Source organism: Netta rufina (genome assembly GCF_964035555.1).
Source record: "Netta rufina genome assembly, chromosome: 5".
NCBI lineage: Eukaryota > Metazoa > Chordata > Aves > Anseriformes > Anatidae > Netta > Netta rufina.
The window spans coordinates 64174083-64188827 of NC_140128.1; the positions used below are offsets into that span (position 1 = coordinate 64174083).

General features: G+C 39.3%; 1 protein-coding gene across 1 annotated transcript in view; it reads right to left on the reverse strand.

The window, feature by feature from the left end:
- The window catches only part of FANCM (FA complementation group M), a gene marked incomplete at its 5' end in the record, with an annotated part of 70584 nt that overhangs the window by 38211 nt on the left and 17628 nt on the right, over positions 1 to 14745 (reverse strand). The window contains 4 exons of the mRNA XM_084288025.1: positions 4486 to 4587; positions 5088 to 5216; positions 6821 to 6953; positions 7742 to 7873. Of these exons, the coding sequence (XP_084144151.1) occupies positions 4486 to 4587; positions 5088 to 5216; positions 6821 to 6953; positions 7742 to 7873 (496 nt within the window). The remainder of the gene's footprint in view (positions 1 to 4485; positions 4588 to 5087; positions 5217 to 6820; positions 6954 to 7741; positions 7874 to 14745) is intronic.

The window sequence follows — 14745 nt, forward strand, 5'->3', positions numbered from 1 at the left end:
GAATTTTTCTTTAAAATGTATTAAAAAAAATCTAAACATATATATGTATAAGTAGTAGAGAAAACTGGTAATTATGAGCCCCTCAACCTATTTAGGCAAACCTTTTCACCCCCAGAAAATGCTCCTAGATATACCTGCTCAAACAATTCCTCTCTGGAATCAAAGCAGCATTCAAATTTTGGAGAATTGACACCAGCTGCAGTGAGAATGTCTTATATCTGAGGTACTATTATTCATGTTACTTTGAAAAGCTCAGGTTTGATGGCATGTGTCTTGAAATAATGTGTAAGACGACTTCTTTCAAAGAGGGTTTGAGGTGAATTTTGAATGTTACTGAAGTGGCCAGAGTAAGACAAAGGCGGTGATATTGCAGGTGATATGGGGGCCATCTGTCAGGTACAGCAACCTGTCCCAGTGAAGGCCTAGAAATGGCATGGTGCACATGATGCAGTACTTTTAACTAGAAACCAGACCACTGCAACACTGAAGGAATGTGTTCTGTATGGTTTGCCATCCTGAGCAAATGACAGGCTATACATTCTAGAGTAAGTGCAGGTTGGATATACCCTACTTACATGAGTCCCTATTCTTCTCTTCCACTAGCTTTATTACCAACACCATTGTTCTGTAACTGTTTTTAGCACAATCCCATGACTCGAACAGTGACAACACTCAATAGTATCTGTCCTTGTATTGCAATACAATTTATGTGCTGCCACTGCCTCCTTGACTTATCCAAAACCAGACAGAGAAAATTCAAGATACTAGCAGCCCATAATCAACCTAATAGGTAATCTAGGTATGGAAGATTAGCTGGGAGAAGCTCATTATGCTGAGCCAACACTTCTTTAGAGCTGGCCAGAATGTCTTCTTGAACTTACCTGAACTGTGGTACGTGCATCTCACAAGGCAGGGGTATAACAGCAACATGAATGAGAAGCTCAGACTAAGCCTGGTTGCTTCATTACTCAGAAACAGATCAGAGAATTTGCACAGGCAACTTGGCACTACTCCTCTGAGTCCTCATAGGAGAGACTTCATTTCAAAGGGAGGAATAAGAGCTAGTGTTGTTCCTTTCCTTTCCAATCCTTTCCTTCCCAAATGCAAGACATCTCAATGGAAATGTTTTGCTGAAGCAGTGACTGGTTTTAAAAATTAAACAGGCATGATCACAGCGATTTATGAAACTGAGTAGTTCAATAATGCTTAATTGGAATGAAGCAGTTGGGTTCAGAAGTTTTGCTTGCTCCTATTGTTTCCCTAGAGATATTATGCACTTGAACAAGCTTCCTGAAACAAATGCTGAATGTATCTTCCACTGCTCACATAATGATTTAGGCTTACATTTCAGAGCCTTCTGATGGAGCAAAGATACATGCAATTATGATTGGAATCATGATAAATACGCAAATTTATCTGTTTTATTGACAGACTCATGACAAATTCTTGTCTGGAGGAGGGACACGGGTGTGTACCCTATTCAATTCGAGTCCAGAATTTAGGGTGTAGCTACTTGTGTACATGTGGATTTAGAGTTTATTTCCAAGAAAAGTAAGGGTAGAAATACAGGTTTGGAGTTACTGCTCAGAATGTATGATCAAAGATGCTATGACACAGTGAACAACATGGCAAATAAAATCACAGTGTCAGCTGCCCAGCGGATTTGGGTTGGAGATGTATAAGGTTGTGATCAGACTGTGAACTGTAAAGGGCTTTCTGGCCTTGCATTAGAAACATGCCTACTAAATTCTGAGGTTCAGGCACATACACACAAACCACAGAATCAAAGCAGCTGAATACTAATTACCTGTTAGCAATAATTACCTGTTAGCAATATTAAGACATACATCTGACCAACACTGCAAGAAAAAATATATATGATGGGATTCATATGACAGTAAAATCCAAGCTATCAAAAGAAGATGTAAGAGTATTAAACACAAAACTTTGTGAAAGTAACTCCAGTGCAGAATACAGAACCTGAAAAGAAAAGGCAATAGCAAATAGCAAAAGATGTTACAAGAAGCCATATAGAGGCACTGAGGGAAGCAGGGAGAACGGACAGAAGTGTGGAAAGGACAACAACAAAATCACATAAAAATAAAGCAATTTGATAAAATTAATTTGGACGTATTACAAAAAAACAGAAAGACAAATAAGGAAACTTAATGTTGCCTACTATAAAGTAAATGTAATTTCCAGTGTATTCTGAGAACCAGCTATCTAAGACAGAAAATTAAAACAAACAAACAAACAAACAAACAAACAAAATTAAAAGCTGGTCAGAAATTATTGGGGCTTCCCAGAGGAAAAAGACACAAACAAACATGGAAAAAGAAAAGAAGCAGCAAAACAAATTATCATTATTGATGTCATTATTCCCCAAACAACAATTGAATCAAGAAACTGAAATTTCCTAAAACCAGAGAGGTTCGAATGATTCAGAGTATTTTGCTTCACAATCTCTTGCTACAGTATGGCATATTTTTGTTTCCCCTTTCAGTCAAGACAAAAAAGAATGAGAAAGAGATCAATGTAGTAGAAGGTTTTCCATTTCATATTGATGCCTCTGTGTTTGTCATTCTTAGCAACAGGGTGGATACTTGACTTGTCTACACCGTCTTCATGTATTTTAAAAGAGAGAAGGAAGTGAATTTAACAATAAAACTGCTCATCATATAGAAGAGATGGGACATAGGGAGTAGTGAAAACATTTGTTTTGAACATCATTGAAAAAAATTCCACATTTATGTGAAAAAAAAAAACAAAACTTGTAGCTCACAGAAAATGGTAATATTTTCCCCCCATGCCTATACGCATATACAAAAATGATAAAAAGACGGAATAAAATAATCATTAGTGGCAGCAAACTTACTAATTTTCTCCATTCTCAAAGCCTGATAGAAGAATTGATTCTATACTTCTCCCTGCAGTTGTTTTGCTATCCTGTTAGACAAAATCCTGGATGAACTGCATTATTTTTTATATAAAGAATAAAAGGAAAATTGATGCTTTGTTGACAGAAACTCTGGCAAAAAGAGCTGCAAAGACCACCATGTATGAAACAGTGAAACAATATTAAGCTTAGGGAAAAACTGAAACACTTGAGAGAAATTTCTTTTAAAGGTCTTTTTGCCCCCAAATAATACATTCTGATTTCAGATAAGCATAAATACTAGCAGTACTAATACATATTTTTTGTAGTGGTGAAAGTCTCAGTTGTTTCAGGTGTTTCAAGAGAGAAACAACAAGACAAAAATGATGTCTTTGTGTGACACAGCCTACTGTGACACAGTTGAAGCTGCCTCCCTTTCTCGCGTACTATGCCATAGCCAGTTCATTTACTTAGGCACACTATTAATCGGTGTGCTCTACCTGCAACAGCCATGCTCACATCCAAGTCAGCGGCATGCAATCAGCTGCACCATTCCCAGAAAAACTTAAAGATTAGGGACGTTTCAGTATTTCTCCCTTAGGTAAAAAATGCATCTTAAGCACAGTTACTGAATTACTGGCAGTATCCTTGTATTTATATACCATGTACAATACATTCCGTTTGTAGAAGCAACACTTGTATGCAAAGTCCATATGACTACACGAATTAAACACTCTCACTGCAAATTATAGCTATAAACCAATCTGTATGAAATTCCTTATAAATGTCAATTTCAAGACTTCTCCAAAGACAAGTTGTAAGAGAGCCAGAAATAATAAGAACTGAGGGTTTTTTTGTTTTGTTCTTGTTTTCTTTTTTAAATATTCAATTCTTTTTTTTTTTTTTTTTTTTTTCTTTAAAGTTTCAGGACAAGACTGAAAGAGAAGAGGGACCGCTTTTCTATTATAATTTTTCAACACTGTAAGAATAATTAGTGTCCAAAAGATATTTAAGAGGATATTTCAAATTAGGATAGAAAAGAGTAACCTTTTGTTCATCTACAGTTGTTTTAGAACTTAATTTCACTAAATACAATTTTGTAATTTAAAATGATCAAAAAGCATATTTTCCTTTAACAAATATTTTATTTTTGTTCCTTGAGAAATGATACTTTAATGTTAGCTAACTTATGTCCTTTCACAAACTCTTAAGTGTTTTATCCTTAAGTTCCGTAAACACTTGGCATCTAACTCTGCAAGAGAGAACGGTTCATGGTAGCACTGCACTAAGAGCTGACCTCCAGAACAAATTCTGTGGCTAGGAAAATCAGGGGACACAGCACCAGTAGAAGCACTTTCGTTACTGTGCAGGTGCTGGACCCCTGGCACAGGTTTATATCAATAATAGCAACTTACAAACTGTTTGTCTTAAAGAAATTGTTATTGTATAGTTTCTCTAAAAAGGACTTTTGCACACAGAAGATATACAAACATTCAAGACAGAAAAGAAGCACTTGAACAAACTAGGACATAAATCAGTAGGCTCTTTTACTCATTTTCAGTAACACTTCCAACTGGTCACTACTTTTTCTTTGAATTGTCGCTACTTACCAGAACATTTCATCTTCCAGGATTTGAAGTGTTCTACTACTATTTCCTCCAATTTCCTTAATTTTGGATGACTGTAAATAAATTCCTTTTTATTTTCAAACACTGAAAAAGACATAAAGCAATTAAAGATACAAGTCATGTTGCAACAAGTATAAAGATTCACTGAATTTAGTTTTCTCCCATCATAATTCTCCAAGTTATGCATACAAACTCCTGACAGTAGATCTAATTACATTCACCTAAACAAAAACCTCAGTGACATACTTACAGAAGCATGTTTGTTGAAGCCAGTTTGTGAAAACGTGCTGTTACTTTTGTGAGTCACATTGTTAAAAGTATGCAGTCAAATAATACTATTTTAACCTTTCATTTTAAATCAAATTAAAAACTTCAAAGATACAAAACTCATTTGAAGGTAGCTAAAATTACTGAAAAGTGATAAATACAAAAAATAGAGAGTCTGAGGAAAACAATCTTGTATAAAGAATATTAGCCAGGTGCATCAAAATGCATGGCTTCTCCATCTACAAGTTATGCAGAGCTATTTGCTGTTTCATTTAAATAGAAAGTGAATATTCTGTCCCTAAAGGGGAAATACTGACCTGTTCTACTCTCGCAAAGATTTCCATTTGCTGAAGTCTGATGTGTGTCTGCAAACATCTCTCTAAGCTGCTGGTACAGCTTCATGAAGTCCTCATTGCGACCAAGTTCATTCTTCGTACGAGTAAACCCTTTGTAAAAAGTTTAAATACTTTAGCATTCAGTCTCCATAGTGAATCTCATTTTTGCTACCCAAAAGATCAGCTTCTCAAAATTAGTAAGCTTGTTTAAAGAGCTAAAAGGTACATGGTAGCTTTAGAAAATGTAACAAACATTGTTTAGATCAATATTTTCTCAAAGAAGATTCTTTTACAGATTTTAAAGATGAAAACTAGTTGTATAAACATAAGCCTGGGTCCCATAGGTAAACTGAAATGTTCTACATCAACCATTTAAGCAATAGAAAAGCCATCCAATGCAGGAATTCTGCCAATTACTCAAAGAAAAGGGAACCTAATCAAAAAGCTAAAATTAACAAGGTTCCTGAACGATTTTATGACAGTACAGAAAAACTATTTATTCATCTGTCACCTTACAACAGCAAATGTGAATTTAAAGAATCTGAGAAACTAGGGAATACAGGAAGGTGCTCAGGTCTAACGAGAGCTCTGTACCATCAGAAATGTAAAAATCTGTGCAAGCAGAAGTAATAAACTGTAGCAATGCCAGATGCATAAAATTCACAAGAAACTATTAGGACATGCAAACTGTAAATATATATTCTATAGATATTCTAGAATATGCAGCATGTATGGTACACTTTTGGTTCTGACATTGGACAAAACAGTGACATTTAAATTAATCAGTGCTTTAGGCAACGTTGTTTTTGAAGCCACCCTCAGTCACACAGCCAAGTGACATACATGCAAACCAAAATGAAGCAAGAAACCTCAGAGCCACACCACAGCATATTCTGAACAGCTGAAACGTTCCCCTCCCACATCCAGTGTTCAGAAGAAACCTGCAGTTCGACTGACATTGCTGAGTGGAAATTTCCCCCCTCAGAAAGCTGTCAGTACCAAACCAGCTCTACAAGACAGCAGTGACAATCCAACAGGTCTGAAAATGACTGGAGAATTACAATATTCAGTGGCAGAATTAAGAAAAATAAAGTGAGGCCAGAAAAGAAAATATTACTGCATCACTGTTTGAGGTCATTATGTACCCACATCTGGAACAGTGCACGAAGTTCCCATCATCTCATTCACGAAAATGAAAAAAAGTACAGAAAGAGACAATAACAGCTTCCTTAGTGAGAAGTCACACAGCTGGGATAGAAATTCTAGTGTGATGTATCTAAATTTGTAATAATCTGGCAAAAATGCTTAAATCTCATGCACACATTTACACTATTTTTGCTATAGGGGGGAGCTAAATAACAGAAGAATTGTTTTGCAAGACCTAACAATTGCTTCAGAAGACCAAACAATTTCTTGGATTAATTGGCTTAATTGTTTTTCCTGTCTCTTCTAAGATATTACTGCCACTTACTCTGTGTTCTGTTCATTCCTTATTTTGTCAAAACTGCTGCAATACACACACATTTGCTTTCCCAAATACACTCTATCTGTAACACTGAGTTAACGTTATTTCCAATAGGAATGCAGGGAAACCAAGTATCAAATATATTTGCAATCCATATTAGCTGTTTTGTGCAAAACTAGCCAGATTGATAAAGTAAATTGAATGAGGAGGAGTGGGGACAAAAGGAAGGATGTTTCTGAAGACATTTCACCTTTAGTTCCATCCATAATTCCACAAAGGTAGATAAATAATGACCGCAATCCCATTTGCTGCAGCAGCTCATAACCATGATATAAACTGATACAAAGTGCAAAATCTCCTTCAATTACGCCTTGCTGTATCCCCTGTGGAAACAAAACAGACTCATCAGTAAATTAGGGAGATGATAAGCAGCAGGAACCACGCTGCAATTCTCATAACTAAATCAAGGTTAACATCTGAGACACAGAGCCAAAGAACAAACTGATGTGCATCACGTAGTCTGCCTATCAAATCAGGTTACAGACTTCTTAATCATCAGTGAAGGCAATCTTTTTCCACCCTTCAAGCTACCTCAAAAATACTTGTTTTATCTTCTAAGACTAGCTTGCCACTGTCCGATACAGCAGCATTCAGAATTTGCCAGCTGGCCCATCCCTCAGTATTTGGCAAAGAGAGAGATTTCTGCCACATCTCCACAGGTGACAGAATTTAAGTCAGGAAAATTGGCTTGCCTGCCATGAAGTCCATTCTCCAGTGTCTTCTTTAAGGTACACTGATGTGTTTTTTTTAAGGCAATATTCATTTTTAAGTTTAAAAGTTTGAACGTTCCACGACAAATAAAACTCCAAGACTCTCCAAGAGAAATAGGTCCACTAATATAATTTTGAGGGGAAAGTGTAATTCTGGCCATTGTTAAGTACACTATAAATTCTCAAAACATTTTCAGTTTGGAAAAGAAGTTCTTCACTTTTTTGTTACCTCTCCTATATCAGCATCAAGAAGTGTAGAACAAGTAGGCTTATTTTATTCCAAGGCTTAAACACAGAATGTTATAATGAAAACCTAACTTAACATATATATATAAAAAATTGTAAATTATGAAGTATTACTATTTATTCACTCCTTTAATAACATGAAATATGACATTTACCTTGTTTTGTGAGGAAGGGTTTTTTCTATACTGATCTCTTGCTAGAATTATCTGGTACTTTGTGAGGCTGGGAATATCCCGCCTTGCCAAAACTCCCATTCTGATCAGGCGTCCAGCAAATGTTTCTAGCACCTGTGAACAGAACACAGAATATGTAAGAGATGTCAAGGTCAGAACATTTAGCCCCTTAAAATAACTTTGTTTTTACATGTCTTGCACAATGGAACACAAGTTGCTCATTTATTTTACTTGAAATATAGATTTTTTCAAAACGGGCAGTAATGATTTGTGACTAATTGGTTACTGTACCAGATGATGAGCTAGTGCTCTGCCTCACCATCGGGTTCTCTGCTGCCAGCACAGAGCACCAGCTAATTTACAGATTTTTTTTTTTCTCAGAGCAGAGCCATTTCAACTTGGTTCCCTATGGATTTGTGCCCCCCATGCTATATATAGACAAACACCAAGGTAACCCTACATTCATCAAATGACTGAGAAGTGGAAACACACACGGTGCTTGTGGAATGGCACATGTACTGATGTGGTCGAAGGGAAACCAAACAGGACAGGTAATGAGCTCTCGTGTCCATGCTGCAGCTCCCTTGCGTACTGGTAACTGACTTCTGTGCCTCCTCAGTCTCCAGCACCCTTGTAGGCATACATGCATCTCCTGATGTCCAAATCAGCACAGTGAATGACCAGCCAGGCTTAGAGGCATGCGTATGGAAGGGGTGGGAGTGGGAGAAGTGAGCAGCGAGGGATGAGCACCATGCAGCCAGGCCCCATCTGGCTCAGCCACCATGCCAGGAGATAATTTGTTTTCATACATCACATGTACCTGCTTTCCACAGCAGTGAAACAAGGGAACTGACCTGCACTAATTCATCTTAATCCTGTTTTTCCTCTTTGTTTCTCAGCCTCAGGTGGTCGGGATTTTTTTTTCACAGACTTAGTTTTGCTTGAGCGCTAACTCTGGAATAATTGGAGTAATCAGATTTGTTCTACAGAAACGACTTACAATCTGTTGGCCCACTTGGCGAACAGTACCAAACCCACCACCACAGCACAATAACAAGCCTCTCCAAAGGCAGTCCTGACAGCAGAGAGCTCCCGATAGCTGCTCGCATGCATACAGTGCTTCCCAAGGTCTCCAGGCATTGTCCCCAGCCCAGCTGAGCTGTGGTGTAACAAGCCCCTTACCCCGCACTGCTGTGATTCAGCCTACTGAAAATCAGCTCCACGTGAGCCCATAAAAACAGGTCTAAGGTTCAGACTTCACACAATATGATCTATCTTCAGCTGCTGAAGACAAAATGCCCTAGCTGGAAAAGAAAGGTAATTTTTTAAAATGCAATGCATGTTTAAACACTAAGCAACAATACTGTGACAACCTCCTCATGCAGTCAGCGTGCAGGCACTCAGGCTGGGTTTTAGAGCCCGTTTAGATGCACAAATATTACTAAAGCCCATAGTCTGTTCATATCCCATTGGTGCCGTGGCAGCTTAGTTTAACTCCTTCTCTCTGCTTGCTTTGATTGTTTTTATATTTTTGTACCACTTCAGCTTCTTACTCTGTGTACGGTGCCTACAAGGCACGAAGCAGTAAATCCTGAGCAAAGGGGGTGGGAACGATTGCCACCATCAGCTACAGTTGTATTAATCCCCAAGAGAATCAAAAAATGCACGGAGAACTTTGAAAGGGTGAAGGAAAAACCATGAAAGCACCAGCTACATTGAGAAACCAATGCAGTGGGGAATTTCCACACTGCGGGCTCCACGCCTGCAGACCTTTCAAAAACAACCCGCTGGAGTCGGCCTGCTAAGCAGATTATAACAGATAAAGGCTGCTGAGAAATAATAGAAATGAAGTCTAAATTCTGCATACTCTGGTGCACCCTGGGTTGCCCTGTGCCTTTGGACGGGGTACCAAGTCTCACGCAGCGTGCCACGTGCTGCCGAGGAGAACGCGGCCCAGGCGGGAGGCAGCAGGAGATGCCGCGAGCGTGCAGTGAGGGCCCCACGGCCGAAGGGTGCCGAGGGGGCACAAGGGGTGCTGAGGGGTGCCGAGGGGTGCCAAGGAGTGCTGAGGGGTGCCAAGGAGTGCTTCTGGAGGCTTGATGTGGCCTCCTGTGGCACTGCCAGAGCCTGCCTCTGGGCCGACTTCACCTCCAGGCCGGCTTCGGCTGCGCGCTGCCTGCTCACGGTGTCTCCGAGAAGCGCAGTCAGGAGATTCTGCCCCAGAGCGTGCCTTCTAATTAACATCAGAGGATAATTTGACCAACTAAACCACTACTGCAGACACGTCTGCAGGGACCCATAGTGTGAAAAAGATACAGTATGGGGAAAGGAGACATCTTACTGCTTATCTTTCCCCAGGGTTTCTTAATTTCCATATGACGCCCAGATGAGAGATTCTGCTCATCCTTTCTGGGCTGGTTCGTGGGTTACACCCACTGTATCCATCTCTAAAGGATTTCTGTATTGAACTGACAAGCTAAGACCAACTGTAAAACTACAATGTTGTCAAGAATTTCTGGAGGAAAGGAAAAAAATCAACTATTTTTTCTTTAAATATGGTCAAAACCATACATCAACCCAAATCCAAACACACAAGAAACTATCTTCTCTGACTTGATTTAGTCTTAAGAGTTTAAAATTCAAAACGTTTTCTTTTATCAGATTGTTGTTACTGTTTTTAAATCTGGCCTGTATTTGATGAGCCACTTTACAAGGAGAAAGGCAGAAATGTCTGTGCCAGCTCATAAGAAAATGTACTTAAACCAAAAAATGGTTACCCAGCAAGGGATAACCGTGTTTTTTATTTTAACGGGATACCACTGAAACAGAACTTTTCCCTCCCATCAAATCCTACACAGTTCAGTGATGAGGACACTTGAGGAGCTTAAGATCAAGCCTAAACTATGTCTCAAATGGTGGAAATGGGGTCAGTCTCTGAACAAAAAATGTTTCTTTATAAAACAAAATTAATGCTTTCATTAAAAAGTAAAGCCCACGTAAGTGTAGTATCGCAGCACTGGTTCATTATTCCCTACTTTTGTTGCATAACTTTTTTCTTTTTTTTTTTTTAATTTCCATAACTTGTATTTTTATGTTTCATCTCTTGACCTAGTTTATAACATGTAAGAAAATTATATTGTCACTGTTTGCTCGGTGTACACCCCTGTCTGATTTAATCATCTTCTGCAAAACAAACCAAGGAAGACTATTATGAAAGACAGCAGGATCCAGTCACCTGGAGCTTGAAAACTAATAGGGAACAGTAAACATAACCTACTTAGAAGGGATACAGAAACAAGCACTACTCAGGGTGATTACATTTATCTTGTCTCCATACCTTTATTTTAATTAAAAAGAAAATACTTTTAATTAAAAAGAAAATACTCCTGGAAGGTCTCCTCAATCTTTCCAAAACATTCACGTTATATTACCTGTTTAAAAACAGAACTGTAAATCATAAAAAATCATTTAAATGATTTTTTACTAGGACTAATGACTTCTTCTAGCTTGCTAAATGCAGTTTAAAGAGCTGGCAGATTTACTACCAATCTATTAAAGACAGCTGGTAAAGCTGTCCCACTAAACTTGCCAAGAAGATAAAGGTTTTTGCTGAACAGGTTACCTACCCCAGCAAATCACACTGCTTTCCGAATCTTATACCTGAAGTTGGCATAAGACCTCCAGTTTGGGGCTACAGCATGCACTGGGGACCACACCGTGCACTGTAAATTGAATGGAGAAGGCAAAGAGCTGTTCACTGTTTCAGTTACATCTCGCTAAAAACTGCTATTAATTTCTTTTCTCCTTGCACAATAAAAAACGAAGACTCTTAGCAAACAATCCTGCCTCATTATTTCACTGCAGATTTGCAAACATTCTTTGCCACACAGGAAAAAATGAATTTCATCGCCTGTGCATAAATAACATTTGTATTGCATTTCTTACAAAGAAGAGAATGGGTGATTTGAGAGAAACCAGACTAAGCAATCTGCATCTTCACAGAACAGACAGAAAAGGTCTACTTGTACTTTTTCCTTCACATCTGCAGGCATCTCCGAGTGCCACGAAGTTCTCCACAGCTCTCCAGGTCTCAAAAGAGAGACCTCACCAGTTTTATACAGTCGCGTTGTACCTGAGATGCCTTTTTGCTTCCTCTCCTTCCCCTGCTTTCCCACCTTGCCCAGCTCCAGCACGTTCCATACCCAATATGCCACACACCACTTCCAGACATGCTGTGGCAAACACTGAATTGATGTACAAGGACACGAGACTGCATTGTGTGACGGAGTTAACATCACGCCTACGGCTGTGCGGGGCCATTAGCATGGCCCACACCAACACGCTGGTTTCATTTAACACACAACCACTGAAACCAGGAGCAGCTCCAGAACACAAATCCAGGCTTTTGTTGTTGCTGTGCACCACATGGACGTCATATTGCTCCCACTCTCTGCTCCGGATTAACAATTTTTCAACACAGAGAGTGAAGAAAGGAAGAAGGAAAAGACGAGACTTGTTGCTGGCTCAGACCTTACAGTCTGTAGCTGGAAACCAACTTCAAGAAGTGCTTCAGAAAAGTGTAGTGATTGTACTGTCTTGGAGGAGAACAAAATGACTTGGCAGGAAGGCATGAAGGCAAAAAGGGCCTCCTGCAACTTTAGGAAAGAGCAGCCTCAGTGAACGTTAGCTGAAGATCTAGAACATTCATTGCTTCAGTTTAGGAATGAAACTAAAAAGGGCTGTGGTTCAACATTGTGTGTTACCTCAAGAAGTGTAAGCATGGTACCCTAACATTCCCCCAAAATACCTTCCAGGAGGAAGGCCCAGGAATGAGCTGTATTCAATCTCCCTGCTGTACCTCACGTTTGAGTGAAAGAGTCCTGAGGCTCCACCAGAGCAGAAAGGCCCCGGAGCCCCGCAGAGGCCAGGTGCAGTCCTGCAGCTGCAGCAGCGTCTCCTGAAGCACCAGGGCAGCTCACATGGACCCTTTCTGCTGACTGTAAAGAAACTTTAGGTACACAGAGTACATAAGCTCTATGCACAGAGTGAGAACAGGTCATTGTAACATTCGATGAAACCTCTCAAAACAGTACAGAGCATGCAAGGAAAGAAGATAGAGGACAATGACTAGCACACACACAAAAAAACAAGTGGATTTATGACAGAGAACACGGGTGAGAAAGGCATCAGGAGCTACTACGAGTGCTCAATTTGGGTTATTATCTCTGTACAGCTTCAGAGTTGCAATTACAGACAAATGAGCTCTAAATGCAAGGGAGAAAAGCACTATTTTGTGTAAGCTTTGCACTGACATATTCTTATCTTCCCAATAATGAAAATACAACAGTGATGACACAGAGGGGTACAGTGTTTTTAAGAGAATCATTTAAGTCTCTAAAAATAATACTGATCAACACAGTAATCATCTTGGCTCCTCTGGAAATTTCCTTGTCAATTTAATATTGATTCATTCAAACACTTTGTGGTCTTGCCGTTCTCCAGGACTAGGCTACACATCTAACATATACTATTTTTCCTTGGAAGCTGGTATTATTCACAAAAAAGATACAATATCTTGTTGTCTTTTAATGTCTTGTTATTCTATGACAGCATTTCTCACTTCTTAAAAGTTACAAAAAAGGCCTACAGACTTTACTTGTCAATTCATTTCACTGAGAACATTTTTCCTCTGTTACTTGAGAATTTATAAAAAGAAATGGCATTTCGATACAAATCTGCAGTTCAGTAAGAGTCAATGTCGTCACTGCGCCACATGACAGAATGAAGCATCTGACTACAGATGCTTTGTATCCTCAGTTTGCAAGGCTGAATATTTGTTTCTTTTTTCTATTCAGAGATACAACCTGCCAGGAAAGCACCAAGAACACAGCACTAACTAAATCATATTCTGCCACGAGTGACTGCTTATTAGCCAGCAGTTACACAGAAACTTAACAAGTTGAGAGAAAAAAACAAATACAAAAAAATCAGCCTTGTTCAACTCCAGGAATAGTCAAGTGCTCTAGCAGCGTCTAGACACAGAGCATCATACATTTTCAGTGCTCTGTCAAAGGCAGCACTTTTTACATAATTACTACGCATATCTCAAAATAAAAACCACAAGCAGTTACATGTGATGGGTGATCTTTAAAACAGGATCTTAAACTCCTACCAGCCTCTTTCTTACAGCAGTTATTTATTCTCTAAATAATACTTGACCAAAAGAGTTGGAATTGTTAAATCGTTGCAATCGTTAATTCTGTTAAAAAGTGTCAGAATCATTTCAGCACTGCAGGATAGGCAGAGGAGGTCTCTATGCACTGACTCCAAAAGTCAGTTCTTAAGAATAACGTTACCCAGAAGAAATCACCAACAGCCAGGATGCCGTCACTTAGCAGTAGCAATCCAACTTCCCAAATTATGTGGAAAGTTCTTTGCCCAAACAACTGCAGTTAGTGTTTGCACTGTACTTAAGCCTCATCTGAAACATCACCTGTGATGTGACCATTTCATACCGTGGCTTTTTTCACGGTGCCTACCCACAGCCATGTCGCTGCCCCATGAAGGAAGTTCAGCAGCACCTTTGTGAGGGAATTTCTGATAGCTGCCATAAAAGGCAGACCACTTCAGCATGCTCTCGATGAGGCTTGCACTTCTGTGTACTAGGTAGTTGACCATGAAATCAAATCATCAAGCACACAATCAAAATACTTAAGCAGGCATCATCTCCAAGCATTTGTCAAGGACGTAGGTGAATTTCAGACCAGCAAGCAGCATGTGATGCCAACGTGCTGCCTACAAACAAGAGGCCAAACAACCTCACGGAGGAACCATCTGCCTCATTTACTGCAACCAATGCATTCCACTTTACTTAACCTAAGGCAATTAATACTTTGTTGGCACACCACGATGAGCCCTTGGGATTAGAAAAGTGAGCCTGGGAGACACCGATCAGACACAGTGGTTTGTGTGGGGGGAATTAGGTG